This window comes from Agelaius tricolor, unplaced genomic scaffold (assembly GCF_023055355.1).
Source record: "Agelaius tricolor isolate 1412-34295 unplaced genomic scaffold, bAgeTri1.0.p SCAF_31, whole genome shotgun sequence".
Taxonomy (NCBI): Eukaryota; Metazoa; Chordata; class Aves; order Passeriformes; family Icteridae; genus Agelaius; species Agelaius tricolor.
The window spans coordinates 874,527-900,803 of NW_027269291.1; the positions used below are offsets into that span (position 1 = coordinate 874,527).

Consider the following 26,277-nt stretch of genomic DNA (forward strand, 5'->3'; position numbering starts at 1 on the left):
GCTGATTATAAAAATTTCTCTATTGTACAACAGAGGTGCAGCTACACTGAAAAAAATTACACCGTTTATGGAAATACAATTATTATTATTATTATTATCATCATCATCATCATCAATTTTTTTTTTTTTTTGGCTTTTTTTTGTTTTAGAAACAGACTCTACTAAATAGGATCTATACAAAAAACCTCTAAAATAATTTCTGTAGTAAAATAAAGAAGTGTGTTAGGAGAGCTACACAAAAAACAACGGGAGGGTTTTTTTTGTTTTTTGGTGGGTTTTTTTTTTTGCTTTTTTCCTTTTTTTTTTTTGTTCTTTTTTTGTTTTTCTGGGTGAATGCTCCGAGCTCGGGGTGCTGAAAGGAATCATTACGTACACAGTGATCATTAATGCTCTGTATTAATTAACTCACAGCCTTTCCCATTAGTACAAAGAGCCCGGGCCCGCCTCCTCTTTGAGGAGAGGGCCAGGATATAAAAGCCAAGCAAACCTCGTCAGCTGATATGAAATTAGAAAATTCCACCAGGCTCGGCAGCCGGGGCTTAGAAAAGTCACCGGGAAAACACAAAGTGGGGATTTCAGTCCTGGGGTGTCCTCGAGAGGGGACCCGGGGGGGGAAAGTGGGGCAGAGCCCAGGAAAGGGGTGGGGTGGTGGGAGGGGGTCCCAGAGCCAGAATGGATCCCAGGGCCAGAATGGATCCCAGATCCCAGAGCCAGAATGGATCCCAGAGCTGGAACATGGATCCCAGGGCCAGAATGGATCCCAGAGCTGGAACATGGATCCCAGGGCCAGAATGGATCCCAGAGCTGGAACCTGGATTCCAGGGCCAGAATGGATCCCAGAGCCAGAATGGATCCCAGGGCCAGAATGGATCCCAGAGCTGGAACATGGATCCCAGGGCCAGAATGGATCCCAGAGCTGGAACCTGGATTCCAGGGCCAGAATGGATCCCAGATCCCAGAATGGATCCCAGAGCTGGAACCCAGATCCCAGAGCCAGGATGGATCCCAGAGCTGGAACCTGGACCCCAGAGCCAGAATGGATCCCAGATCCCAGAATGGATCCCAGAGCTGGAACCCAGATCCTAGACCCAGACTGGATCCCAGACCCAGATCCTGGATCCCAGACTCAGATTGGATCCTAAAGCTGGATCCCGGATCCCAGACCCAGATCCCAAGCGCGGTGTGGGGTGGCAGGAGGGCAGATCCCAGATCCCATCCTGGATCCCGGATCCCAGGCCCAGATCCCATCCTGGATCCCAGATCCCATCCTGGATCCCGGATCCCAGGCCCAGATCCCATCCTGGCTCCCAGATCCCATCCTGGATCCCACCCCGTGTCCGTGCAGCTGTGCCAGCCTGGCCTTGCCCAGGTGTGCCCGTGGTGGCTCTGGGGCTCCATCCCGTCCCAGATCCCAAACTGTGACCCCAAACACGAAGTGGGGCGGCAGCAGAGCAGACCCTGGACCCCAAACCCGGCGCTCAGGTCCCCGATCCCAGCCCACGTTGGGGTGGCTGTGCCAGGCTGGCCTCACCCAGGAGGTGCCACAGGAAGCCCTGGCTGTGGCTCAGGCTCTCGATGCCACCCCAGAGCCCACACCTGGGCCCCAGGTGCCGGCCGGGGTCAGTGGGGCTGTGCCAGGCTGGCCTTGTCCCGGTGCCACAGGGAGCCGTGCCCAGGGCCATGCCAGTCCAGTCCCACCCCAGCTCCCATCCCACACCTGGATCCCAGCTCCCACATCTGGATCCCAGCTCCTACACCTGGATCCCAGCTCCTACACCTGGGTGCCAGCTCCCACACCTGGGTGCCAGCTCCTACACCTGGATCCCAGCTCCCACACCTGGATCCCAGCTCCCACACCTGGATTCCAGCCCCTACACCTGGGTCCCAGCTCCCACACCTGGGTCCCAGCCAGTGTCAGTGTGCCCGTGCCCAGCTGCTCTCACCCAGGTGCCACAGGAAGCCGTGCCCATGGCTGTGCCCACAGCACCTCAATCTCCTCCCAGCTCCCACACCTGGGTGCCAGCCGATGTCAGTGCGCCCGTGCCCGGTGCTCTCACCCAGGTGCCGCAGGAAGCCGTGCCCGTGCTCACAGCGCCTCAATCCCCTCCCAGCTCCCCTCCCAGCTCCCTCCCCGTGTCCCAGCTCCCAAACCTGGATGCCAGGTGCCAGGTGCCGGGCGCTGTCAGTGCGGCTGCGCGGGGCCGCCCTTGTCCAGGTGCCGCAGGAAGCCGTCGCTGCCGTGCCCGTGCCCGTGCCCGCGGTGGTTCAGGGGCTCGCTCTTGAACAGGGCGGGGGGCGGCGGCAGGTGCGGCACAGGGGGCACGGGCAGGTGCTGGGGGTGGTGCCCCCCGTGCGGGTGGTGCCCGTGGGGCGGCAGGGCCAGGGCTCCGTAGGGGTGCGGGACGGGGCGCGGCGGCGCGGCCGGGCCCAGCCCCAGCGCGGCGCCCGCGGCCGGAGGGGCCGGGCAGGGCCCGGGCAGCAGCGCGGGGCCGGCGGCGCCGGCGGGGCCGGGGCTGGTGCCGGGGCTGGTGACACGGAAACATTTCTCCTTGTGCGCCTTGAGCATGTTGGAGAAGCGGAAGCGCTGCCCGCAGACGTCGCACGGGTACGGCTTCTCGCCCGTGTGCGTGCGCCGGTGCCGCTTCATGTTGGGCCGGCTGGTGAAGCTCTTGCCGCAGATCTCGCAGATGAACGGCTTCTCTCCTGCCAGGGACACGCAGGGACGGGGGTCAGAGATCCTGGGAAACCTCCCTGAGGCATGGAGAACCCCCTGGGAAACCTCCCTGAGGCATGGAGAACCCCTGGGAAAATCATCTGACCCATGGAGAAACCCCTGGGAAATCACCTGAGCCATGGAGAAACCCCTGAGCCCTGGGAGAAACTCCTGGGAAAATCACCTGAGCCATGGAGAGCCCTCTGAGCCATGGAGAAACCCCTGAGCCATGGAGAAACCCCTGAGCCATGGAGAAACCCCTGAGCCATGGAGAACCCCCTGGGAAAATCACCTGAGCCATGGAGAAACCCCCTGGGAAACCTCCCTGAGCCATGGACAAACCCCTGGGAAAATCACCTGAGACCTGGGAGAACCCCCTGAGCCATGGAGAGCCCCCTGAGCCATGGAGAACCCACTGGGAAATCACCTGAGCCATGGACAAACCCCTGGGAAAATCACCTGAGCCATGGAGAAACCCTTGGAAAATCAACTGAGCCATGGAGAGCCCCCTGAGCCATGGAGAACACCCTGGGAAAATCACCTGAGCCATGGAGAAACCCCATAGAAATCACCTGAGCCATGGAGAACTCTGTGAGCTCCCCTGAGCCCTGGAGAACCCCTGGAAAAAATCAGCTAAGCCTGCCTGGAAAAATCACCAGAGGCCTGGGAAACAGCGCTGCCTTTAGGGATCAACAGGGGTTTAGGAAATTCTGGCTCACCTCAGGGTTGGGGCCAAAAGGCTCTGAAATCCTGGCTCAGGGTCAAAAGGCTCTGAAATCCTGGCTCCCCTCAGGATTTGGGGCCAAAAGGCTCTGAAATCCTGGCTCCCCTCAGGATTTGGGGCCAAAAGGCTCTGAAATCCTGGCTCAGTTTGGATTTGGGGCCCAAAGGCTCTGAAATCCTGGCTCAGTTTGGGTTTGGGGTCAAAAGGCTCTGAAATCCTGGCACAGTTTGGGTTTGGGGCCAAAAGGCTCTGAAATCCTGGCTCAGTTTGGGTTTGGGCCCAAAAGGCTCTGAAATCCTGGCTCAGTTTGGGTTTGGGCCCAAAAGGCTCCAGCCAGAGGCTCCTCCAGACCAAGACACCCAGGCAATAATTCCCACTTCCCCCCCAGGAAATCCCAGCTCCAACTGTCACGCCAGCAAGGAAAGGGATCCAAGGCAGGGAATGAAGCTCTCCCAGCTGGAGAACACCCCCAGATCCCGAGGGAACCCCCTGGGAATGCCCTCCCAGGCCTCACCAGTGTGGGTTTTCATGTGCTCATCGAAGTACTGCTTCATGTTGAAGTCCTTGCCACACCACTGGCACATGAACTGCTTGTGCCCGATGTGGATGCTCATGTGCGAGCGCAGCTGGTACTTGTACTGGAACCTCTCGTCGCAGTTCTGGGGGAAAAAACGGGAATTTTGGGGCTTGGGGAAACTGGGAGGGAGCTGGGGTTGGGCAGAAACACCTCAGAGAAAGAAGGGATTGAAATGATTTATTGAGGGGTGGGATGAGGGTTTGGATCGGGAGGGTGGAAGGGCTGGAATTGAGGGGGGAAAGTTGGAATTGAGGGGGGAAAGTTGGAATTGAGTGGGGAAAAGCTGGAATTGAGGTGGGAAAGGTGGAATTGAGTGGGGGAAAGCTGGAATTGAGTGGGAAAGATGGAATTGAGTGGGAAAGATGGAATTGAGTGGGGAAAGCTGGAATTTTTGAGTGAGAAAAGCTGGAAATGAGGTGGGGAAAGCTGGAATTGAGGTGGGGAAAGTTGGAATTGTGTGGGAAAAGCTGGAATTGAGTGGGGGGAAGCTGGAATTGAGTGGGGAAAGCTGGAATTGAGGGGAAAGTTGGAATTGTGTGGGAAAAGCTGGAATTGAGTGGGGAAAAGCTGGAATTGTGTGGGGAAAGCTGGAATTGTATGGGAAAAGCTGGAATTGTGTGGGGAAAGCTGGAATTGTATGGGAAAAGCTGGAATTGAGGTGGGGAAAGCTGGAATTGAGGTGGGAAAGCTGGAATTGAGTGGGAAAGATGGAATTGAGTGGGAAAGATGGAATTGAGGGGGAAAAGCTGGAATTGAGGTGGGAAAGGTGGAATTGAGTGGGGGAAAGCTGGAATTGTATGGGAAAAGCTGGAATTGAGGGGGAAAAGCTGGAATTGAGGGGGAAAGCTGGGATTGTGTGGGGAAAGCTGGAATTGAGTGGGGAAAGCTGGAATTATTGAGTGGGGAAAGCTGGAATTGAGTGGGAAAGATGGAATTCAGGGGGAAAGCTGGGATTGTGTGGGGAAAGCTGGAATTGAGTGGGGAAAGCTGGAATTATTGAGTGGGGAAAGCTGGAATTGTGTGGGGAAAGCTGGAATTGAGTGGGAAAGATGGAATTGAGTGGGAAAGATGGAATTGAGTGGAGGAAAGCTGGAATTATTGAGTGGGGAAAGCTGGAATTTTTGAGTGAGAAAAGCTGGAATTGAGGTGGGGAAAAGCTGGAATTATTGAGTGAGTAAAGCTGGAATTGAGTGGGAAAAGCTGGAATTGAGTGGGAAAGATGGAATTGAGTGGGAAAGATGGAATTGAGGGGGAAAAGCTGGAACTGAGTGGGGGAAAGCTGGAATTTTTGAGTGAGAAAAGCTGGAATTGAGGTGGGGAAAGCTGGAACTGAGGTGGGGAAAGCTGGAATTGAGTGGGAAAGATGGAATTGAGTGGGAAAGATGGAATTGAGTGGGGAAAGCTGGAATTGTGTGGGAAAAGCCTGGCAGGGATGGGGTTTTCCTGGGAACAAAGGGCTCCTGTGGGTCTCTCTCCACTCGGGGACTCTGCCTCCCTCCAGACCAGCCCCTCACCAGCTCCCCCTGGATTTAACCCCTCAATCCCCCCAGGGAGGGACCTGGGCTGGGATCGGCACCTGGGGATTCCAACTTCTCAAACCCTGATAAAAACACCCCTCATTCCCACCCCATCCAGGGCCATTCCCACTTCCCAGGAGCATTCCCATGGATTTACCCCATGGATTTAACCCCCCTCAATCCCTCCAGAGACCCCTGAGCAGGCACCACCCCTCAGTGATTCCCCCACACAGAGAATCCCCAAACTCTGATAAACGCCCACCTTGTTCCCACCCCATCCAAGGCCATTCCCATTCCCAGGAGCATTCCCTCCCCTCATTCCCAGCCCATCCAAGGCCATTCCCATTCCCAGGATCGTTCCCTCCCCTCATTCCCACCATCCAAGGCCATTCCCATTCCCAGGACGGTTCCCAGCCCATCCAAGGCCATTCCTGGGATTGTTCCCACCCCATCCAAGGCCATTCCCAGTCCCGGGATCGTTCCCAGCCCATCCAAGGCCATTCCCATTCCCAGAATCATTCCTACCCCATCCAAGGCCATTCCCATTCCCAGGATGGTTCCCAGCCCATTCAAGGCCATTCCCATTCCCAGAATCATTCCCAGCCCATCCAAGGCCATTCCCATTCCCAGGATTGTTCCCTCATTCCCACCCATCCAAGGCCATTCCCAGGATCATTCCCTCATTCCCAGCCCATCCAAGGCCATTCCCATTCCCAGGATCGTTCCCTCATTCCCACCCCACCCAAGGCCATTCCCATTCCCATTCCCAGGATGGTTCCCAGCCCATCCAAGGCCATTCCCATTCCCAGGATCGTTCCCTCATTCCCACCCCACCCAAGGCCATTCCCATTCCCATTCCCAGGATGGTTCCCAGCCCATCCAAGGCCATTCCCATTCCCGGGATGGTTCCCTCCCCTCATTCCCAGCCCATCCAAGGCCATTCCCATTCCCAGAATCATTCCCACCCATCCAAGGCCATTCCCAGGATCGTTCCCTCATTCCCAGCCCATCGTTCCCTCATTCCCACCCCATCCAAGGCCATTCCCGGGATGGTTCCCAGCCCATCCAAGGCCATTCCCAGGATCGTTCCCAGCCCATCCAAGGCCATTCCCAGGATCATTCCCTCATTCCCAGCCCACCCAAGGCCATTCCCGGGGTTCCCCATGGATTCCCCGGGGACGATCCCTGCTCACCTCGCAGCGGAAGGGCTTTTCCCCCGAGTGCTGCAGGGAGTGCACCTTGAGGCTCATGCTGCGCTTGAAGGACTTGCCGCAGGTCTCGCAGGTGAAGGGCATGTCCTTGGTGTGGGCTGCAGCACAGAAAAGGGGTCACGGAAAAGGGGCAGATCCCGGGAGAACCAGCAGGGCAGGAACATTCCTGAGGATTCCGCGCGGGGCAGCGGCTCCTGGGGCCGGGCTTCTCCTTGTTCAGCTCAGGGGGTTTTGGGCCAAGGACAAACTCGGGCTGGGTTCCGTGGAATCCCCAGATTCTGGGGTGGGAAGGACCCTAAAGATCCATTCCCAGCCCCTGCCCTGGGCAGGGACACCTTGAATGGTCCCAGCTGGGCGTGGGCACAGCCAGGGATGGAATTAATGGGATTCAGGATTGAAGCTGATGCTGAGAGGAAGCACAGAGCTGAGGGTGAAATTCAGGAGAGCCCTGGATGGATCCTTCCCTTCTCCAGGGGAACATCCCCAGCTCTCCCAGCCTGATCTTCCCCCTGATTGTTTCAATTCCCCGCAATGATTTCAATTTCCTCTATTTCAATTTCCAGGATTATTTTAATTCCCCTGATAATTCCAAATCCCTCTGATAATTTCAATTCCCCTGATAATTTCAATTTCCATGAATATTTCAATTTCCCCGATAATTTTGATCCCCCCAATAATTTCAATTCCCCCAATAATTTCAATTTCCACGAACATTTCAATTCCCCCGATAATTTCAATTTCCCCGATTATTTTAATTTTCCCTGATAATTTTTGATTTCCCCAATTTCCATTCCCCCAATAATTTCAATTTCCACGAACATTTCAATTCCCCTGAATACTTCAATTTCCCCGATTATTTTAATTTTCCTGATAACTTCAATTCCCCTGATAATTTTAATTCCCCTGAACATTTCAATTTCCCTGATTATTTTAATTTTCCCCGATAATCTCGATTTCCCCAATTTCAGTTCCCCCGATAATTTCAATATCCATGAATATTTCAATTTCCCCGATTATTTTAATTTTCCCCGATAATTTCAATTCCCCCAACAACTTCAATTTCCACGAACATTTCAATTCCCCTGAATACTTCAATTTCCCCGATTATTTTCATTTTCCCCGATAATCTCGATTTCCCCAATTTCAATTCCCCCAGTAATTTCAATTCCCCTGAACATTTCAATTTCCCTGATAATTTCAATTTCTCCGATAATTTTGATTTCCCCAGTTTCAATTCCCCCAATAATTTCAATTTCCCACAATAATTTCAATTTCCCGGATTATTTTAATTTTCCATGATAATTTTGATTTCCCCAATTTCAATTCCCCCAATCATTTCAATTCCCCTGAACATTTCAATGCCCCCGATAATTTCGATTTCCCCAATTATTTCAATTTCCCCGATAATTTTGATTTCCCCAATTTCAATTCCCCCAGTAATTTCAATTCCCCCGATAATTTCAATTTCCCCGATTATTTTAATTTTCCCCGATAATTTTGATTTCCCCAATTGCAATTCCCCCAATCATTTCAATTCCCCCAATCATTTCAATTCCCCCAATCATTTCAATTCCCCCGATAATTTTGATTTCCCCAATTTCAATTCCCCCGATAATTTCAATTGCCCCGATAATTTCAATTTCCCCGATAATCTCGATTCCCCCAATAATTTCAATTCCCCCAATAATTTCAATTCCCCCAATAATTTCAATTTCCCCAATAATTTCAATCCCCTGAACATTTCAACATCCCCAGGTGACCCCAATTTCCCGGTGCCCGGCCACTCACCAACCATGTGTTTGCGCACGTGGGCCATGGTGTAGAATTTCTTCTCGCAGATCTCGCAGGAGAATTTCTTCTCGGCGTAGCCGTGCACGATCTTGATGTGCTCGTGGAGCGACCAGAGCTTCTTGAAGGATTTGTTGCAGGACACGCACTGGGGTGGACACAGAGGCAGCTGGGTTAGGGGGGTTCCGGGCTGGGGGGGAAGGTTTGGCAAAAAAAAAAGGGCCCAAAATGTTGAAAAAGGTGCCTGGGAATGTGGATTTTGGGATTGCACCTGAGGGGAATGGAGGCGGTGAAAATGTGGAATTTTGGGATTGCACCTGTGGGGAATGGAGGCGGTAAAAATGTGGATTTTTGGGATTGCACCTGAGTAAAAATGTGGATTTTGGGATTGCACCCGAGGGGAATGGAGGCAGTGAAAAAGGTGTCTGAGAATGTGGATTTTTGGGATTGCACCTGTGGGGAATGGAGGCAGTGAAAATGTGGATTTTTGGGATTGCACCTGTGGGGAATGGAGGCAATAAAAATGTGGATTTTTGGGATTGCACCCGAGGGGAATGGAGGCAGTGAAAAAGGTGTCTGAGAATGTGGATTTTTGGGATTATACCTGAGGGGAATGGAGGCGGAAAAAATGTGGATTTTTGGGATTGCACCTGAGGGAATGGAGGTAGTGAGAATGTGGATTTTTGGGATTGCACCTGAGAGGAATGGAGGCAGTAAAAATGTGGATTTTGGGATTGCACCTGTGGGGAATGGAGGCGGTAAAAATGTGGATTTTTGGGATTGCACCTGAGGGAAATGGAGGTGGTAAAAATGTGGATTTTGGGATTGCACCTGAGGGGAATGGAGGCAGTAAAAATGTGGATTTTTGGGATTACACCTGTGGGGAATGGAGGCAGTAAAAATGTGGATTTTTGGGATTATACCTGAGGGCTATGGAGGCAGTGAGAATGTGGATTTTGGGATTATACCTGTGGGGAATGGAGGCGGTGAAAATGTGGAATTTTGGGATTGCACCTGAGGGGAATGGAGGCAGTGAGAATGTGGATTTTGGGATTGCACTTGAGGGGAATGGAGGCAATAAAAATGTGGATTTTTGGGATTGCACTTGAGGGGAATGGAGGTGGTAAAAATGTGGAATTTTGGGATTGCACCTGAGGGGAATGGAGGCGGTAAAAATGTGGATTTTGGGATTATACCTGAGGGGAATGGAGGCAGTGAGAATGTGGATTTTGGGATTGCACCTGAGGGGAATGGAGGCAGGAAAAATGTGGATTTTGGGATTGCACCTGAGGGGAATGGAGGCGGTAAAAATGTGGATTTTGGGATTATACCTGAGGGGAATGGAGGCAGTGAGAATGTGGATTTTGGGATTACACCTGAGGGGAATGGAGGCAGTGAGAATGTGGATTTTGGGATTGCACCTGTGGGGAATGGAGGCAGTGCTGGTGTTCTGGTGCCTCCTGATCCCAAAATCCAAGAGCACGGGAGGGGCACAGGGGCAGCTCCACAGGCCCTGGGGCTGCTGGGCTGGGAGAGTCCAACCCTGGAGAAGGGAAATCCAAACCCTGGAGGGAGAAGGACCCAAACCCTTGGAGCAGGAAAATCCAAACATTTTCAGTGAGAAGGGAAATCCAAACCCTTGAAGAGGGAAGGATCCAAACCCTTGGAATGGAAAAATCCAAACCCTTGGAGTGGGAAGATTCAAACCCTTGGAGAGGGAAGAATCCAAACTCTTGGACTGGGAAAATCCAAATTCTTGGACTGGGAAAATCCAAATCCCCGGAGTGGGAAAATCCAAACCCCTGAAGAGGGAAGGATCCAAACCCTTGGAATGGAAAAAATCCAAACTGTCGGAGTGGGAAAATCCAAACATTTTCAGTGAGAAGGATCCAAACCCTTGGAACAGGAAGACTCCAGACCCTTGGAATGGGAAGAATCCAAACTCTTGGAGGGCAAAGAATCCAAACCCTTGGAGTGGAAAAATCCAAACCCTTGGAGAGGGAAGATCCAAACCCGTGGCGCTGAAAAAAAATCCAAACCCTTGGAGCAGAAAGAATCCAAACTCTGGAGAGGGAAGAATCCAAACCCTTGGAGCAGAAGGAATCCAAACATTCTCAGTGAGAAGGATCCAAACCCTCGGTGAGACAAGAATCCAAACCCTTGGAGTGGGAAAATCCAAACTCATGGAGTGGGAAAATCCAAACTCACGGAGAGGGAAAATCCAAACTCACGGAGAGGGAAGAACCCGACAGAGCTGGAGGAGGCTGACATCACTGAATTCCCAAAGCCCCATCCAGCCCCTGCTGTCCCCCCAAATCCAGGTGTGGCCACTCCAGGCTCTCCCATCCCTCTGGATCTCCATGGGAAGCAGCTCCCATCCCTCTGGATCTCCATGGGAAGCAGCTCCCATCCCGCTGGACACGCCGGGATCGGCTCCTCCTCTCTTCGTCCATGCAAGGTCCAAAGTGGCACTGGAGGCTGAGAATTCCTTCCCAAAACTCCCGTGGAATGTCCGGGCAATCATCCCCCTCAAGGATCTCAGGCTTCAGCTCTTCCTTTTCCCAGCAGCTCTTCCCAAAAACTTCAGTTAAAAAATTCCCCATGTGGAAATCCCGGAGCGCGAGGAAACCAAACCGTCTTCGGCTCGGAGCGCACAGGGAGGAACTGCGCCTTGTCCTGGGGCTTTTTTTGGGATGTTTGGGGTTTTTGGGATGTCTCCACTTCCCAGCCCAGCCATTCCCACCCTTTCCCCGTCAGTCAGAAGGGCTGGGTGCGGATTAATGAGCAAATTAACGAGTTCTGCTCGTTGGGAATGTTTCCTCTCCACCGGGATCGCTGCAGGGTTGGGAATTCTCACCTGGAATCCCGCAGGCACCGAGGGGGCTCTGCCCCACAGCATCCACTGGGATCCCCCCTTGGGAGGGGAAAAAATTCCTGGAGAGCAAAGAAATCCCATGGAACGACCCCCAAATCCTGGGATTTTACAGAGAAAGGAGCCCTTGGAGGGGCCAAGGCCACACCAGAATCCAGGATTAAAACTGAGAGGGAGGAACCACACAGAGCCCAAGGTGAGGGCAGAAATGCCCTGAAGGTGCTGACGGTGATGGGTGAAAAAGCAGAAATTACCTGGAAAAACAGATTTGTTCCATCCCCAGGAGGAAAAACTGGGAGGAGCCAGCCTTGGTTTTCGTTTCAGCCCAACGTTAAACCAGGTTTATCCCAGGACAAAGCTCCCCCTCGACACATTTAACCCCGAACTGAGGGAAATTTTAATTTTCCCTCAATCCTATTGGCAACTGGAATGAAAACACAGCAACAGGCAGCTGGAAAACACATCCCAAAGGCAGGACAGAACAAGAATTGCTGGATTTATTCCTGGATATTGAGGACCTGAAGTTTCTGGACCAGATTCCTCTGGATTTAAACCATAATTTCTATAATTTCTCATTTTCTTATGACTGTTGGACACATGTGTAGATGGATATAGGATATTTCACCATTTTATGTGTTCAAAATATTTAGGGATTCCTGCTTAAATTTTAATTCCTTTATTTTTTTAATTCCTGCTTAAATTTTGTGCTGTGAATGAATCCCCTGCTTGCTGGGGCATCTCTTAAATTCCCATTTAAATCCTCCCTGCTGCACTGAACTTTAAAAAATATTTCTTTCAAAAGCTGCAAAAATTAAATTAATAGTAATATAAATTAATATTTATATTAAATTATATTCTATTATATATTATATATTATTAAATATAATATATATATTATATTATATAAAATTAAATTTATATTAATAAATCCTTCCTTGAGCTGAAACTTCAGGGAAAAAAAAAAAAAACAGCCCAGAGTTACCCAGAGCTGGGAAAAGAGCTTGGAAAAGAGAAATTGCAATAAATATTCCACATCTCCCACACACTGGGAGCTGAGGATCAACCCAGTTCAGCATTGAAAGCAAACAAACAATGAAAAATGTTCAATTCTTGTGCTCAAAATTGCCCATAAATTGCCCATCCCAGGGAATTCCTGGCATTTTCCCCTGGAAAGCTCACCTGGAGGACACGGAAACCCCTGGAATTCTAAACTCACTGAGAGATGAGGGTGTTCAGCAGCAGCAGGAGGAGGAGAAGGATTTACCACAGAACTTCAGATTTTTGGGACCATTCACTCCAGACTCTGACCCTGCTAAAGGAGCTTGGCGTCCCCAACTCACAGTTTACTCCTGGAGTAGCTGCTCAGAGCAGCTGGGCGCTCTTTCCCTGCCATCCCCTCCTTTTGGGAGACCCCAAAATGTGGGATAAGGCAGAGCCTGGGCCCGGCTCAGCACCCGGGGCTGTGCAAAATGAGATTTTTTTTTTTTTTCCCCCTGTGAAGCGTCCGCCAGCCGGATCCAGGGCACGCCAGGAGGTGTGGGGACCTGGCAAGCAGGCGAGCAGACCTACCTGGATGTTTTTTTCACAGTCAGTTTGCTGGTGGAGGGACAGCTCGCTCTCTAGCACAAATTTCTTCCCACATTTGTCGCAGATCTGCATCCGCCTGTGGGTGACGTTCATGTGCTTCTCCAGGTACCAGCGTGTGTTAAACACCCTGGGGCACTTCTCACAGGTCAGAGTCTCCTTCTCTTCACACTTGGATTTCTGCACAGGTGCCTTGGGCTCCTTTGCAGCCTTCTTCTTACGCTTGGGGGGCTCCGCGCTCTTCCTGCGGCCGCGGGTCGCTCGCGGCGGCGCCGGGGAGGCGGCGGCGGCCGCGGCAGAGGCGGCTCTCCTGCTTCTCCTCTGGCCAACGCTACCCTTCTCCACTCTTTTCTCCTTTTTCTTCTGCCTCTCATTCTCCTCATAATCATTACTGTCTTCCGTGGCCTCTTCCCCACTGTCACCCTCCTCCTCTTCCTCACTGCTGCTCTTAAGGACAGCAGTCTCTTTGGACTGGGAGGGGACACCCTTCTCCCCTTTGGACACATTTAAGGTTTGGTTGTTAAGGTTTACCTCCACTATAATCTGCTCCCTTTTGTAAGTCACTTCATCTTCCTCCTCTTCCTCCTCCTCAGAGTCGTCAGAGTTTTCCCTGTCTTCTTTCACAGCCCGGACCTCTCCTACCGCTCTGCTCTCCCTGAAAAACGGCTGCTCCTCCCTCTCGTGGAGGTGGCCCTTGCTCCCCTTGCTGTCCACCAGCACCGAGAAGGGGCTCCCTGACTCCCTCTTGTACACCTTGGTGGACAGGTCGAGCTCCTGGCTGGGGTAGAAGGCGGGCGGCCCCTCCTGCGCCATGCCGGCCCCGGGGGGCTCCCCCTTGGCTGCGTGGCTCATCTGGGGGGGCTCATGGGGCGCCCTCGGTCCCGGCGGGGCTGCTCCGGCCCGGCGCCTCTTCCATCGGAGCCCGGCGGGGAACGGGGGGGTCCTGGCGGGGCTGCGGCGGGCGGGGGTCGGGATCACGGCAGGGGCAGGGCGGGGAGGGATCTTCGGCAGCAAGCGGAGCCCTCGAGCATCTTATCTGCGGGAGAGAGCGGGAGGGAGAGCGGGGTCAGCGGGAAGGAAGGACCGGAATGACCGCGGGGATGGGGACAGCCCGGCCCGGGGATGGGGACAGCCCGGCCCGGGGATGGGGATGGGGATGGGGATGGGGACAGCCCGGCCCGGGGAGCGGGGACAGCCCGGCCCGGGGAGCGGGGACAGCCCGGCCCGGGGATGGGGACAGCCCGGCCCGGGGAGCGGGGACAGCCCGGCCCGGGGATGGGGACAGCCCGGCCCGGGGAGCGGGGACAGCCCGGCCCGGGGATGGGGACAGCCCGGCCCGGGGAGCGGGGACAGCCCGGCCCGGGGATGGGGATGGGGATGGGGACAGCCCGGCCCGGGGATGGGGATGGGGATGGGGATGGGGACAGCTCGGCCCGGGGATGGGGACAGCCCGGCCCGGGGATGGGGATGGGGACAGCCCGGCCCGGGGATGGGGACAGCCCGGCCCGGGGAGCCTTCGGGAGGGCTGAGGGGGGACACGGAGAGACAAACAGCAGGGAGCAGGAGAATTCCCCCAGCAGAGAGCGCCACGGAATGGAAATCCAGCAAGGGGTGCTCTCCATCCACCAGAGAGAATAACCACAACTGTTCCTTCTGGATTTTTGGGGGCAGTGATGGCCCCACAAACAGACGGGCAGCAGAGCCCCAGGGAATGGAAATCCAGCAAGGGATGCTCTCCATCCACCAGAGAGAATAACCACAACTGTTCCTTCTGGATTTTTGGGAGCACTGATGGCCCCACAAACAGACGGGCAGCAGACCCTCAGGGAATGGAAACCCAGTAAGGAATACTCTCCATCAACCAGGGATAACACAACCATTCCTGCTGGATTTTTGGGAGCAGTGACAGCCCCACAAACAGACGGGCAGCAGAGTCCCAGGGAATGGAAATCCAGCAAGGAATACTCTCCATCAAACAGGGATAACACAACCATTCCTGCTGGATTTTTGGGAGCACTGATGGCCCCACAAACAGATTTGCAGTAGAGCCCTAGAGAATGGAAATCCAGCAAGGAATACTCTCCATCAAACAGAGCTCACCACAACCATTCCTCCTGAATTTTGGGGAGCAGTGATGTCCCCACAAACAGACTGGCAGCAGAGCCTCAGGGAATGGAAATCCAGCAAGGGATGCTCTCCATCAACCACTCCTCATGGATTCTTGGGAGCACTGACAGCCCCACAAGCAGCAGGGACCAGGAGAATTCCCAGAGAATGAAAAGCCAGGCAAGGGATGCTCTCCACCAACCATTCCTGGATTTTTGGGAGCACTGACAGCCCCACAAGCAGCAGGGAGCAGGACTGGCAGCAGGTGCCCAAGGAGGGGAAATCCAGGCAAGGGATGTTCTCCACCCACCTGGGTTCTGGGAGCACCAATGGCCCCAAACTCTGCTCTGCCCCCACAAACAGGGGGCACACGCACCCCAAAATGCCTCAGCTCTCCCCCAGCCCATCCTCACATAGCCCAGAGCCACGTTCCAAGCACGGAGAAATTCCTGCACTGAGGAATTTCAGTGGAGCCGCTCTCACCTGGCAGCACTGAACCAGCCCGGAGATCCTGGATTTTGAGGGATTTGAGGAATTCTTCCTTTGTCTCTCCCTCCCTTTCCCCCTTCCCTTAACCCCCACGGCACAATCTCATTTTGCCCATCCAGGTTTCCCCCGCGGTTTTCCAAGCTGGAATTTGCCCGGACTTTTGCTGCCACTTCCTCCTGCAGGAAGAGCCACGTGGTCCCTCATGGACACAAAGCAATGAATCCCTCACATTTCTCTTTTTTTTTTCCTTTTTTTTCCCACCGGGACAATTCCAGTTTGGGAGCTCGGGGATGGCAACAGCGAGCCCGAGGTTTTGGGCCGAGCCCGAGGTTTTGGGCCGGGCTGATCCCATCAGGAATTCCTGAGCTAAAGCTGGGATCAGAGGATGCAGGGGAGGAGAATCAAGGACAGGGACATCCCAGAGTGGGATGGAAGGGACAGCAAACCCCACCCAGGGACACTTTCCATGATCCCAGAGTGCTCCAGCCTGGCCTGGGACACTGCCAGGGATGGAGCAGCCACAGCTTCCCCGGGAATTCCATCCCAGCCAGGAATTCCTGCCCAAAATCCACCCAAATCCTCCTCTCTTCTAGAGATTCCTCTGTTGTCATCTCTGTTCCACCAGAATTTCCCCACTTTGGAGTGAATTTTAACTGGACAGGAGATGAAACAGCCAGTGCCTGAATAAGTAATATTAATTATTTCTAACAATAAAGGGAGTCTTTGTGAAGTGCCACACCGGGGAAAGAAAGGAAAAAATAACCAGTTTGATGATGAACTTCATTAAAACACTTGAGTGTTTCTCTGGGGTTCCCAAATTACTCCAAATTAATTTCCTGGAGGTTCCTGGCAGCCTCAGCACCACAGCAGGGCCCATTCCCGCTGCTCCATCCTCAAAGCCCACATTCCCAGCCCCACAGGAAATCCCAGAGATGGGGCTGTTAATGCTGGATTGTGGGCACAACTCACATCCAGAGGGGAAAAATTATAAAATCAACTGGTTTTGGCCAGCTGGAATTCCCAGTCCTACACCTAGGAAGCTGTGGGAAGGATGAATCCCAGTTTAGCTTTTCCTCGCAGAGGGATGGATTATTCCAGGAGCTCAGGAAATTTCCAGTTCCACGTAGAAAATACCTGATTATTTCCTCATCAGATTAAGCCTCTCTAGGAAGCTGCAGGAGGAAATCAGGGATTCCACTGCAGAGCCAGGAAAAGGAAATTTCACCTTTTCCACCATTTAGCAAATGGCAAAAAAATTCCTGCCAATATTTCACCTCTGCTCACTAATGGGATATTGTGTGTAAAAAAACCCCTTTTTATCAAGAGGAATCACCTCAAATCAAGCCCACAGTGGGGTTTATTCTGAATTATCAAAGCTGTTTGCTCTGAAAACCACTTCACTCTGCAGCATCAGCGGCTGCTGTGGCTTTGAACCTTTCACTGCCACCCTCGAGGGACCCACAACTTTCAAAACCATTATTTAAATAAAAAGCAAAGCCCTCCTTGGCCATTTAGTACAAACAGCTCTGAAATACTGCCCTAAAAACGCTCTTAAAACACATTTCCCCCCTCACTTTTAAATTTTTAATGCCAAAGCAGGGTTTGGGTGTTTTTAATCCCAAAACACCCAAGCGTTTTTTGTTGTTTTAAAGGTGAATTTAATTTTGTCAAGGCAGATTTTTCCACAGAACAAATTCCAGTCACGCTGCCAAATGAGAGATGCAGGCCGTGATTAAGATGTAAAAAGGAAACAAGAGTTTCAAAGCGATTTTTGATGCTTATCAAGCCCCAAACCTGGGGAATATCTGCAGCAATCAAAGGTTTGCAAAGACTCCGACATGAAAAGCTCGAACTCTGAAGAAAAAAAAGCACAATTTGCAGACAAAAGAGTGGGTGGAGGAAGCTGGTGAGTGTGTGGGAGCAACTTCACACCGAGCTTCTGAAGAAAAACCGCATTTTTTGGTGTTATCGGCACTAAAAATAGAGAGATTCGCGCTCGGCCGGGGAGGCCTCGGCCCGGCCTGGGCTCGGGGGAGCGGGGCCGGCCCGGAGGAAAATGTGAGGAAAAACTGAGGGAAAAGTGGAGAAAAACTGAGGAAAACCAGGATTTCAGGAGAAGGTGAGGATGTGAGGGAAGCAGGATTTGAGGAAAAATGAGGAAAAACTGAGGGTGCGAGGGAAAAACTGGGGGGAAACTGAGGGAAAAACTGGAGGGAAACTGACTGAGGGTGTGAGGGAAAAACTGAAAGAAAACTGAGGGAAAAACTGGAGGGAAACTGAGGGAAAAGTGGAGAAAAACTGAGGAAAACCAGGATTTCAGGAGAAGGTGAGGATGTGAGGGAAGCAGGATTTGAGGAAAAATGAGGGTGTGAGGAAAAACTGAGGAAAAACTGAAGGTGTGAGGGAAAAACTGGAGGGAAACTGACTGAGGGTGTGAGGGAAAAACTGAGAGAAACCTGAAGGTGTGAGAGAAAAATTGAGGAAAAATTGAGGCTGTGAGGGGAAATAGAAGGAAAAACTGACTGAAGATGTGAGGAAAATTAAAGATTTCAGGAAAAGCTGAGGGTGTGAAGATGTTTTCCCACTGAAACTCCGTGAAATCCCCGGGTCATGTGAATTCTGGAGAATGCACCAGCAGGGAATAACCACAGATTGCACCAGGAAAACACAAAGTGAGGGCTAAAATGACATTTTTGGGGTGTCCTGTGCAGGAATTGGCCTCCATCCCTGAGGGTCCCTTTACCAGGATATTCCATGATTCCATAAACGGGTCCCTAACAGCTCAATAAATCTGCAATATTGTAATAAAAAAAGCCTCAATAAACTCTCCCAGTTGGAAGCACAGGTGCCTGGAACAGGCCCAGCCATTCCCAAACAGTGGGAAAACACAACCGAGGGGAATTATTATTTCAATTATTTCTCTCAGCTCTCAATCCCTTTTCTTTCTTGCGCATCCCGGCTGCTTTAGGTGCAAAAAGAAAAAAAAAAACAACCCTGAAAAATCTGTTTTTAAGTGGGGAAGTTTTATCTCCCAGAGCCTCGGCACATCCAGGTGATTTTGCATTTCCATGGGAAGCGCTGGAGCTGCCTGAGCCCATGGAAATGCAAAATAAATGCAAAATAAATGTAAAATAAAGCGCTGAGTGCTGCTAACGACCCTATTCCCATTCCCAAAGCTGGGGACCCACCTGAGCTGCAAGAGCAGCAAATCCTGCAAAAAATAAATCCTGCAATTCCAGGGTTTTCCCAGCTTTTTTTTTCCTCGGGTGTTCCTAAAATAACCAAGGGTAGGTGCAGGAGAGCACCTGGGACAGGGACAGAACAACCTGGAGAGGGGATAAATCCTATAAAAATCCTGCAATTCCAGGGTTTTCCAATTTTTCCAGAGGAAGGATCTGGCCGAGTCCAGATTTTTGGGAGGCACAAAGCATTTCCAACCAGTGGTTCCTGGATTTTTTTTTCAAGCATTATCTCCACGAGAAATCCGTTCCAGAGGTTTCCATCTGGGAATCGAGCATTAAAATCGGATTTTGCAATAAACGAGGGGTGTTTTATTCAATCTAAAGGAGTTTGGGATCTAACAGCCACAAAATCAATGTTTTTCTTGAAATAGGAAAAAAAAAATGGCACTTCCCATTGAGCACCACTGACCCCGAGGTCCAGGAACGGTGGAAGCCCCAAAAAGGAAATCTGTCATCAAGATCTCTTGCCCAAAATTAGCATTTTTCCCCTCAAAGAGGCCCTAGAGGTGTCTCTGTGTCCTTGGGTATGCAGAGGTGTAAATGAAGTGTGAATATCCTGCCCCAAAGCCGGCCTGGAATTCCTACCTGGACATTTCCCTGGCAGGAAAAAATCCCATTTCCAAGGGGAAAAAATCCCATTTCCAAGGGGAAAAAATCTCATTTCTAGGGAGAAAAAAATCCCATTTCCAGGGAAAAACAAATCCCATTTCCAAGGGGAAAAAATCCCATTTTCAGGGGGAGAAAATTCCTATTTTCAGGGAAAAACAAATCCTATTTTCCAAGGGGAAAAAATCCCATTTCCAAGGGGAAAAAAAATCCCATTTCCAAGGGAAAAAAATCCCATTTCTAGGGAGAAAAAAATCCCATTTCCAAGGGGAAAAAATCCCATTTCCAGGGGGAAAAAATTCCTATTTTCAGGGAAAAACAAATCCCATTTCCAAGGGAAAAAAAATCCCATTTCCAAGGGGAAAAAAATCCCATTTCTAGGGAGAAAAAAATCCCATTTCCAAGGGGAAAAAACCCATTTCCAAGGGGAAAAAAATCCCATTTCCAGGGGGAAAAAACCTCCATTTCCAAAGAGATCAGGCCCAGCAGAGGGTGCTGGAAAAGCTGCTGGGAATTCCTGGGAGAAGTCCCAGTGTGAAACCTCCCGAGGGAAGGGTGTCGGGAAGGGCAGGAGCTGGAGCTGCTGCTGGCACCTGCCTGGGTTTCACTCCCTGCTTTTATTTTTTTTTTTTTTTTTATTTCTTTATTTATTTTTAAATCCAGCTCACAAAAACCCCAGGTTCAAAAGCAGCCGGGAAACGCCAGGAATTTGGGAATTGGGCAGGGGGAAATTGGGGTTTTGGGGAAGTCTGACTCTTGTGCTGATTGGGAGAATGTTGGGAATTCTGCCCCCAAATCCTGGGAAAACTCCCTGGAAAGGCACAAATGGGGATGGGATTCACCTCACTTCTATGGGGATGGGTTTTGAAAAATCAGGATTTGATTCAAACGCTCCTTGAGGCTTCAAAGCTGTGACAGATCCCACCAAAACCCCCTTGGGCTCCGGAGATTCCTCAAATTTTGCTGGGAAGGATTTCAAGGCCTTGTGTTTCCAGCTGGGAATGAGGCACTGGGATCCAGGGAAGAAGGGGTTAAAAAAAATCCACATTTTTTTGGTGGAAAACGCTGGAAAAATTCAGCCAGGAGCTGCTGGGAAGGATTTTAAGGCCTTGTGTTTCCAGCTGGGATCCAGGGAAGAAGGGGTTAAAAAATCCACGTTTTTTTGGTGGAAAACACTGGAAAAATTCAGCCACGTTCCCCTGAGGGAGCTCAGGACAGAGCAGGGAGATCCCACCTGGATCTGCTTCAATATTGAAACTTTGTGAGAATAAAAGGAACTTTGCAGAAAAATCCACATTTTTCCCCCTCATTACTGTGGGGGAAAAAGCTACAAACGCTCATTTAATAAAATCCTGAAAGGACAAACAGCACAGATTGAGCAAAATGTAAATAAATGCTGTTTTGAAAAGTAAAATTGTCTTTAAAAATTTACTTTATCTCCCTTTTTAGAGAGCCTGGATCTGGCAAGGAGGGAGCAGAGCAGGCTGAGAGTCTGTGCTGGAGGAAATGAACCAAGAGAAATAAAATATTGAATTTTATATCATATATTTTATATCATATATTGAATTTTATGTCATATATCGTATAATAATATATTATAAAGAATACAATACATATTCTATTCTATTTTATTCTATATATTATATTTTATTCTATTAATTATATTATATCATATCATATCATATTATATTATATCGTATTATATTATATTATATTATATCATACCATATTATATTACATATATAATATACAGTATATAATGTGGGATACATAACATATATCTGTATCAAATTATATAGAATATACAATATGTAACATATAAAATACATATAATGCTATATATTGTATATATTAGAAAATATTTTAATATAATAATAATTATTCACAGAATATCAGAGAAATCTCCCTTTCCTCAGCTGCTTCCTTTCAGTTTTTTTTTTTTTTTTTTTTTTGTGGAACCAGGAAAAAAATAAATTTAATTTTTTTTTAATTTTTTATATTTTATTTTATGGCCAGGCCCCTGAGAGCTGCAGGGAGAAATAGGTCAGCGAGCAGAGGAGTTTTGTAAGCAGCCAAAATCCACCTGTGCCATCTCAGGTGTGCTCTGGGCATGTCCCTGCTCCTCCTGTTTACTGCAAAAATCCATCTCAGGCTGGGGAACCCTTCCCAGGGCGTTCCCACAGGGAATCTCCTGCTCTGAGCCCAAAATGGGACTTTGGAGAGGTAAAAACTTCACATTTTCAGGTGAAGTGGCGGCTCTTGGGGTAAAATCCCCGCGTTCTGTGACTGTGGCAGAGGGGAAGAAAGCACAGCACCCCAATATCTCCTATTTTTGCATTATTTACCCCGATTTCCTCCCTTCCCACAGCAAGATTTCCTCTGAAAACATCATTATATCATTATTAGATAATAAAGTCAATGAAACCCTTCAAAACTCACAATGACCTCCAACACCAAAGCCTCTTCTGATCACACCAATATCCCAAAGGTGTTTAAACAAATAATCCCAGGCATGGCCCCAAACCTCCATTCCTGCAGCTCTGAGCTTCCTCTCGCAGAAAATAAAAATGATAAAATTCTAAAGCAGCCCTCAACCCCCTGGCAGGCCAGGAAACACCAGAGCCCACAGCTGGAAAACCCAAAAAGCCAAAAGAATTCGCACTTTCCTTTCACACAGCCTCTGGGAAAGCTCTCAGTCCCTGTTTGCCCTGCTTGGACCCCGATTTTGGGATCACAGCTGGAGTTCCTGGGCAGCCATACCCAGATTTTGGGATCACAGCTGGAGTCTCAGGGCAGCTGTGCCCAGATTTTGGGATCACATTTGGAATCTCAGGGCAGCTGTACCCAGATTTTGGGATCACAGCTGGAGCTGCAGGGCAGCTGTGCCCAGATTTTGGGATCACAGCTGGAGTTCCTGGGCAGCCATACCCAGATTTTGGGATCACATCTGGAGTTCCTGGGCAGCTGTACCCAGATTTTGGGATCACAGCTGGAGTCTCAGGGCAGCTGTACCCAGATTTTGGGATCACATCTGGAGTTCCTGGGCAGCTGTACCCAGATTTTGGGATCACATTTGGAATTTCAGGGCAGCTGTACCCAGATTTTGGGATCACATTTGGAATTTCAGGGCAGCTGTACCCAGATTTTGGGATCACATCTGGAGTCACTGGGCAGCTGTACCCAGATTTTGGGATCACAGCTGGAGCTGCAGGGCAGCCATACCCAAATTTTGGGATCACATCTGGAGTCTCAGGGCAGCTGTACCCAGATTTTGGGATCACATCTGGAGCTGCAGGGCAGCCGTACCCAGATTTTGGGATCACAGCTGGAGCTGCAGGGCAGCCATACCCAAATTTTGGGATCACATCTGGAGTCTCAGGGCAGCTGTACCCAGATTTTGGGATCACATCTGGAGCTGCAGGGCAGCTGTACCCAGATTTTGGGATCACATTTGGAGTTCCTGGGCAGCTGCACCCAGATTTGGGGATCACATTTGGAATTGCAGGGCAGCTGTACCCCGATTTTGGGATCACACCTGGAGTCTCAGGGCAGCTGTACCCAGATTTTGGGATCACATCTGGAGCTGCAGGGCAGCCATACCCAGATTTTGGGATCACAGCTGGAGGGGCAGCGCTGCCTGCCCGGGGCAGGGGTGGGTGAAAAGGCACAGAAGCAGCAGGGAAATGCACCTGGCACACAGGCGGGGAGGTGGAGGGGTAAAACCAGAGAGAGAACGCCCAAGCCGAGGGAAATTATCAGATCTGATAAACGCGAGGGAAATTATCAGATAGCACAGACACAAAGCCCTTTGAAAATCACACTTGGCAGCCCCGCGGCCCTTTCAAAACCGTCTCAAAAATCCATTTTTTCGCACAGATCAGGCGGCGAGGGAGAGGAACAGAGCAGAACTTCCAGCTGGGCAGAGCCCAGGTGCTTCCCAAAGCTCCTCTCGCCATCCCCTGCCCGTGCCAGCCCCGGGAGGACAAAAATTCCCGTTCTCCTCACACCCCGTGCCCGCGGCACCTCCGGGGCTTCTCCCTTCAGCCACTTCCACCAAACCGGCCTGCGATTAAAGGTCCTGATGGAATTCTGGTGAAGCCCAGGAGATGCCACTCAGCTCTTCCCAAAGTTGCGCGCAAGGCGCTCAAAAAAATCACGCCCAAAATCCCAACCCCGGGGCGCACGCAGCGCACCGCGAGCTGGGAGCAGGGGGAAAGGGGAAAACACCTGGAGGAAAAGGCTGAGAGGGACAGAAACCCCCCCCGAACCCGCAGCCGGGGCACGGCACAGGGCACCGCCGCCAGCCAGAGCCGAGCGGCACCGCGGTGACACCGGCGGGGACAGGGCAGGGGCCGAGGGGACGCGATCCAAAGCCCGGTCCCGCAGGAACGCTGCCGTCCCTCCGCTCTGCTGGGGGATCTCAGCTTCCCTTCCCTCCCCCGGGCAGGTGACACGGGCCCGGTACCCGCGGGAGGGGACACAGAGCGCCCAGACCCCGCACAGAGCGCCCGGAGCCCGCACAGAGCCCCCGGAGCCCGGGCAGAGCCCCCCGAGCTGGGGCCGATCCCCGGAACCCGGGCAGAGCCCCCGGAACCCGCACAGAGCCCCCGGAGCCCGGGCAGAGCCCCCGGAGCCCAGGCAGAGCCCCCAGACCCTGCATAGAGCCCCCCGAGCTGGGGCAGATCCCCGGAACCCGGGCAGAGCCCCCGGAACCCGCACAGAGCCCCCGGAGCCCAGGCAGAGTCCCCAGACCCCGGGCAGAGCCTCCATCCCCGCGGGAACCCCCCCGATCCCGGGCAGAGCCCCCCAGCCCCAGGGGAACCCCCCGATCCCGGCAGAGCCCCCGGAGCCCGCGCAGAGCCCCCAGCCCCAGGGGATCCCCCCGACCCGGGCAGAGCCCCCCGGCCCCAGCCCTGCCCGCTCCTCCTCCCGCTGCCCGGGGCTCCCCCGGTGCCCCCGCTCCCCTGCGGGCCGTGAGGCGCCCGTGCCCCGCTCCCCCCGCCGCCCACCGCCGGGCCGGGCCTAGCGCTGCCGGGCTGCGCCGCCAGGCCCGGGGGGAAGGAAGGGGGAAGGGGCTCAGCGGCCGCGCGGGCGGCCCCGCACTCACCCAGGCCGGTGCCCTCGGGGCCGCCCCCGCCGCCGTCCATGCCGGGCGACGCGGGGAGGGGGGCGCGGGCGGGCGCGGCGGCGGAGGGCGGAGGGCAGGGCGGCCGGGGCCCTCCCTCCCTGCCTTGCCTCCGGCCCCTCCGCTCGGCCCCCGCGCTCCAGTGGCCGCCGCCGCCGCTGCCTCGGCCCGGGGCCGGCGCTCAGGCCCAGGCGCTGCCGCCGCGGGCGGGCGGACGCGGCTCCCGCTGCCCCTCGGCCGCCGCCGCAGCGCTACGTGGCCGCCGCCGCAGCCGCCGCCGGTCCTCGCGGGGGCGCGCGCGCGCGGGTTTCGTTGTGGGGGGGGGGGGGAGGATGGCGGGGGCGCGCCCCGTGCCCGAACCGGTGCGCGGCGGGCGCGCGCGCGGGTGGCCTGGGGGAAGGGGGGGGGCAGGCGGGGGAGCGCTCCCGCCCGGCGGGAGCGCGCGCGGGCCGAGGCCGCGGTTGAAGAGCCGGGAATGTTGCGGGGGGGGGGATGGGGGTGTATAGTGAGCGTGTGAGTGCGCGTGTGCGGGAGCGCGCGGAGGCGGGGAGGGAACAGACCGTGATGTGGGGCGGGGGGGAAGGAAGGAGGGGGGAGAACACCCCGCACCACAGGCCGAGGGCAGCGGGGACCGCAGGTACGCGCGCGCGGGAGCGCGCACGGATGACGGCAGGCTGGGGGGGGTGACACGCACAGAGCGAGAGAGCGCGGGAGCGCGCACGGGTAGAACGGGGGCACCCGCGGGACGCGCGCGGCCGGGGGAAGGGGGAGGCGGCGCTGTGCGCATGCGCCGGGGGCCGTTCCCGCGCGCCCGCCCCTTTCCCGCCGCTGCTTCACCTGAGGCGGCGGCGCGCGGGGCGCAGGTGAGGCGGGGAGGGGGCTGCGCATGCGCGGGGACAGGGAGCGGGCTCGGTACCCGCGCCGGTAATTAGCGACCGGACCCTCATTAGTGCGGTCCGGGGTTTGCGGAGTGCGCGGGTGAGCCTGTTGTGTGAGGGGACTGATGGAACGGGGACCGTCCCGGCTCCCCCTGAGCCCGCCCTAATTAGCGCACCGAGGTGAGGCGGGCAGGCCGTGCCCGAACCCTCACGGGGCCCTCAGGGCTGCCGGGGATGGCTCCTGCCCTCGGAGCTGCCCCTCGGGCCCGGGTGAGGCCCTGAGCCCCTCAGTGAGGCCCGGAGCGCTCTGCAGGAGCCGGAGCAGTCAGTGCCAAACCCCAGCTCCCGCTTGCTCAAACTTTCTCTCCCCTTAACACGCTAATAACTACTTAACTGCAGCCTGCGGTTTGGTGATGACTCCCTGATGAGTGAGTGTGAGCGGTGTGACAAGGAGCAGCACCTCTGGCAGGTAGCTGGTGACAGGTGCGGGGCTCCCGGGGGACACGGAGCTGTCCCTCCCCGGGCTGGCACTGCCTTCTCCAGGTGCCACCTGCCCTGGGAAGCTGCCGAGCCTCGGCCGCAGCCCCAAAACCACGGCTGGGGCTGTGTAGGAGGGGACAGCGCTGCTGTGGTTTGGGTTTGGCAGCCGTGGAGGAATTAGTGAGAGGGGGAAGGGCACCGAGCCCTTTGGCAGCGCCGCTGTTTCCCGAGGACTTCCCTCAGCTTTGCGTCCCTCTCCTAAATCCTTCAGTCCACCATCTCCACCTGGTTTGTTTCCTCACCTGCAAGTGCCCCCAGCAGTGGAGGGCGCTGGCTTTGAGATTCTGCCAAAAAACCTCGGCGCC

General features: G+C 53.3%; 1 protein-coding gene across 12 annotated transcripts; it reads right to left on the reverse strand.

Annotated features, from left to right (window-relative positions):
- On the reverse strand, positions 1–24,849 carry ZNF652 (zinc finger protein 652). 12 transcript variants are annotated; one of them, XM_071451004.1, is made up of 8 exons: positions 24,537–24,849; positions 12,972–14,022; positions 8,531–8,678; positions 6,725–6,840; positions 3,952–4,096; positions 2,013–2,703; positions 1,107–1,877; positions 1–1,011 (listed from the first exon to the last, which is right to left on the reverse strand). In XM_071451004.1, the coding sequence occupies exons 2-6, from the start codon at positions 13,836–13,838 to the stop codon at positions 2,183–2,185; spliced, it is 1,797 nt and encodes a 598-aa protein (XP_071307105.1). In that variant the 5' UTR covers positions 13,839–14,022; positions 24,537–24,849; the 3' UTR covers positions 1–1,011; positions 1,107–1,877; positions 2,013–2,182. The 12 variants fall into 12 exon arrangements, with proteins under 12 accessions (XP_071307105.1, XP_071307108.1, XP_071307103.1 ...); XM_071451007.1 differs by having other exon boundaries at positions 1–923; positions 1,076–1,877; XM_071451002.1 differs by having other exon boundaries at positions 1–1,018; positions 1,076–1,877.
- Positions 24,850–26,277: the final 1,428 nt, after the last annotated feature.

Coding starts and splice junctions, on each gene's coding strand:
- ZNF652 (XM_071451011.1), bottom strand. CDS start 13,838: ATGAGCCACGCAGCCAAGGGGGAGCCCCCCGGGGCCGGCATGGCGCAG. Junction 8,679..12,971: donor ACTGTGAAAAAAACATCCAG/GTAGGTCTGCTC, acceptor TGTCCACCCCAG/TGCGTGTCCTGCAACAAATC. Junction 2,704..3,951: donor GCACATGAAAACCCACACTG/GTGAGGCCTGGG, acceptor TGTCCCTGGCAG/GAGAGAAGCCGTTCATCTGC.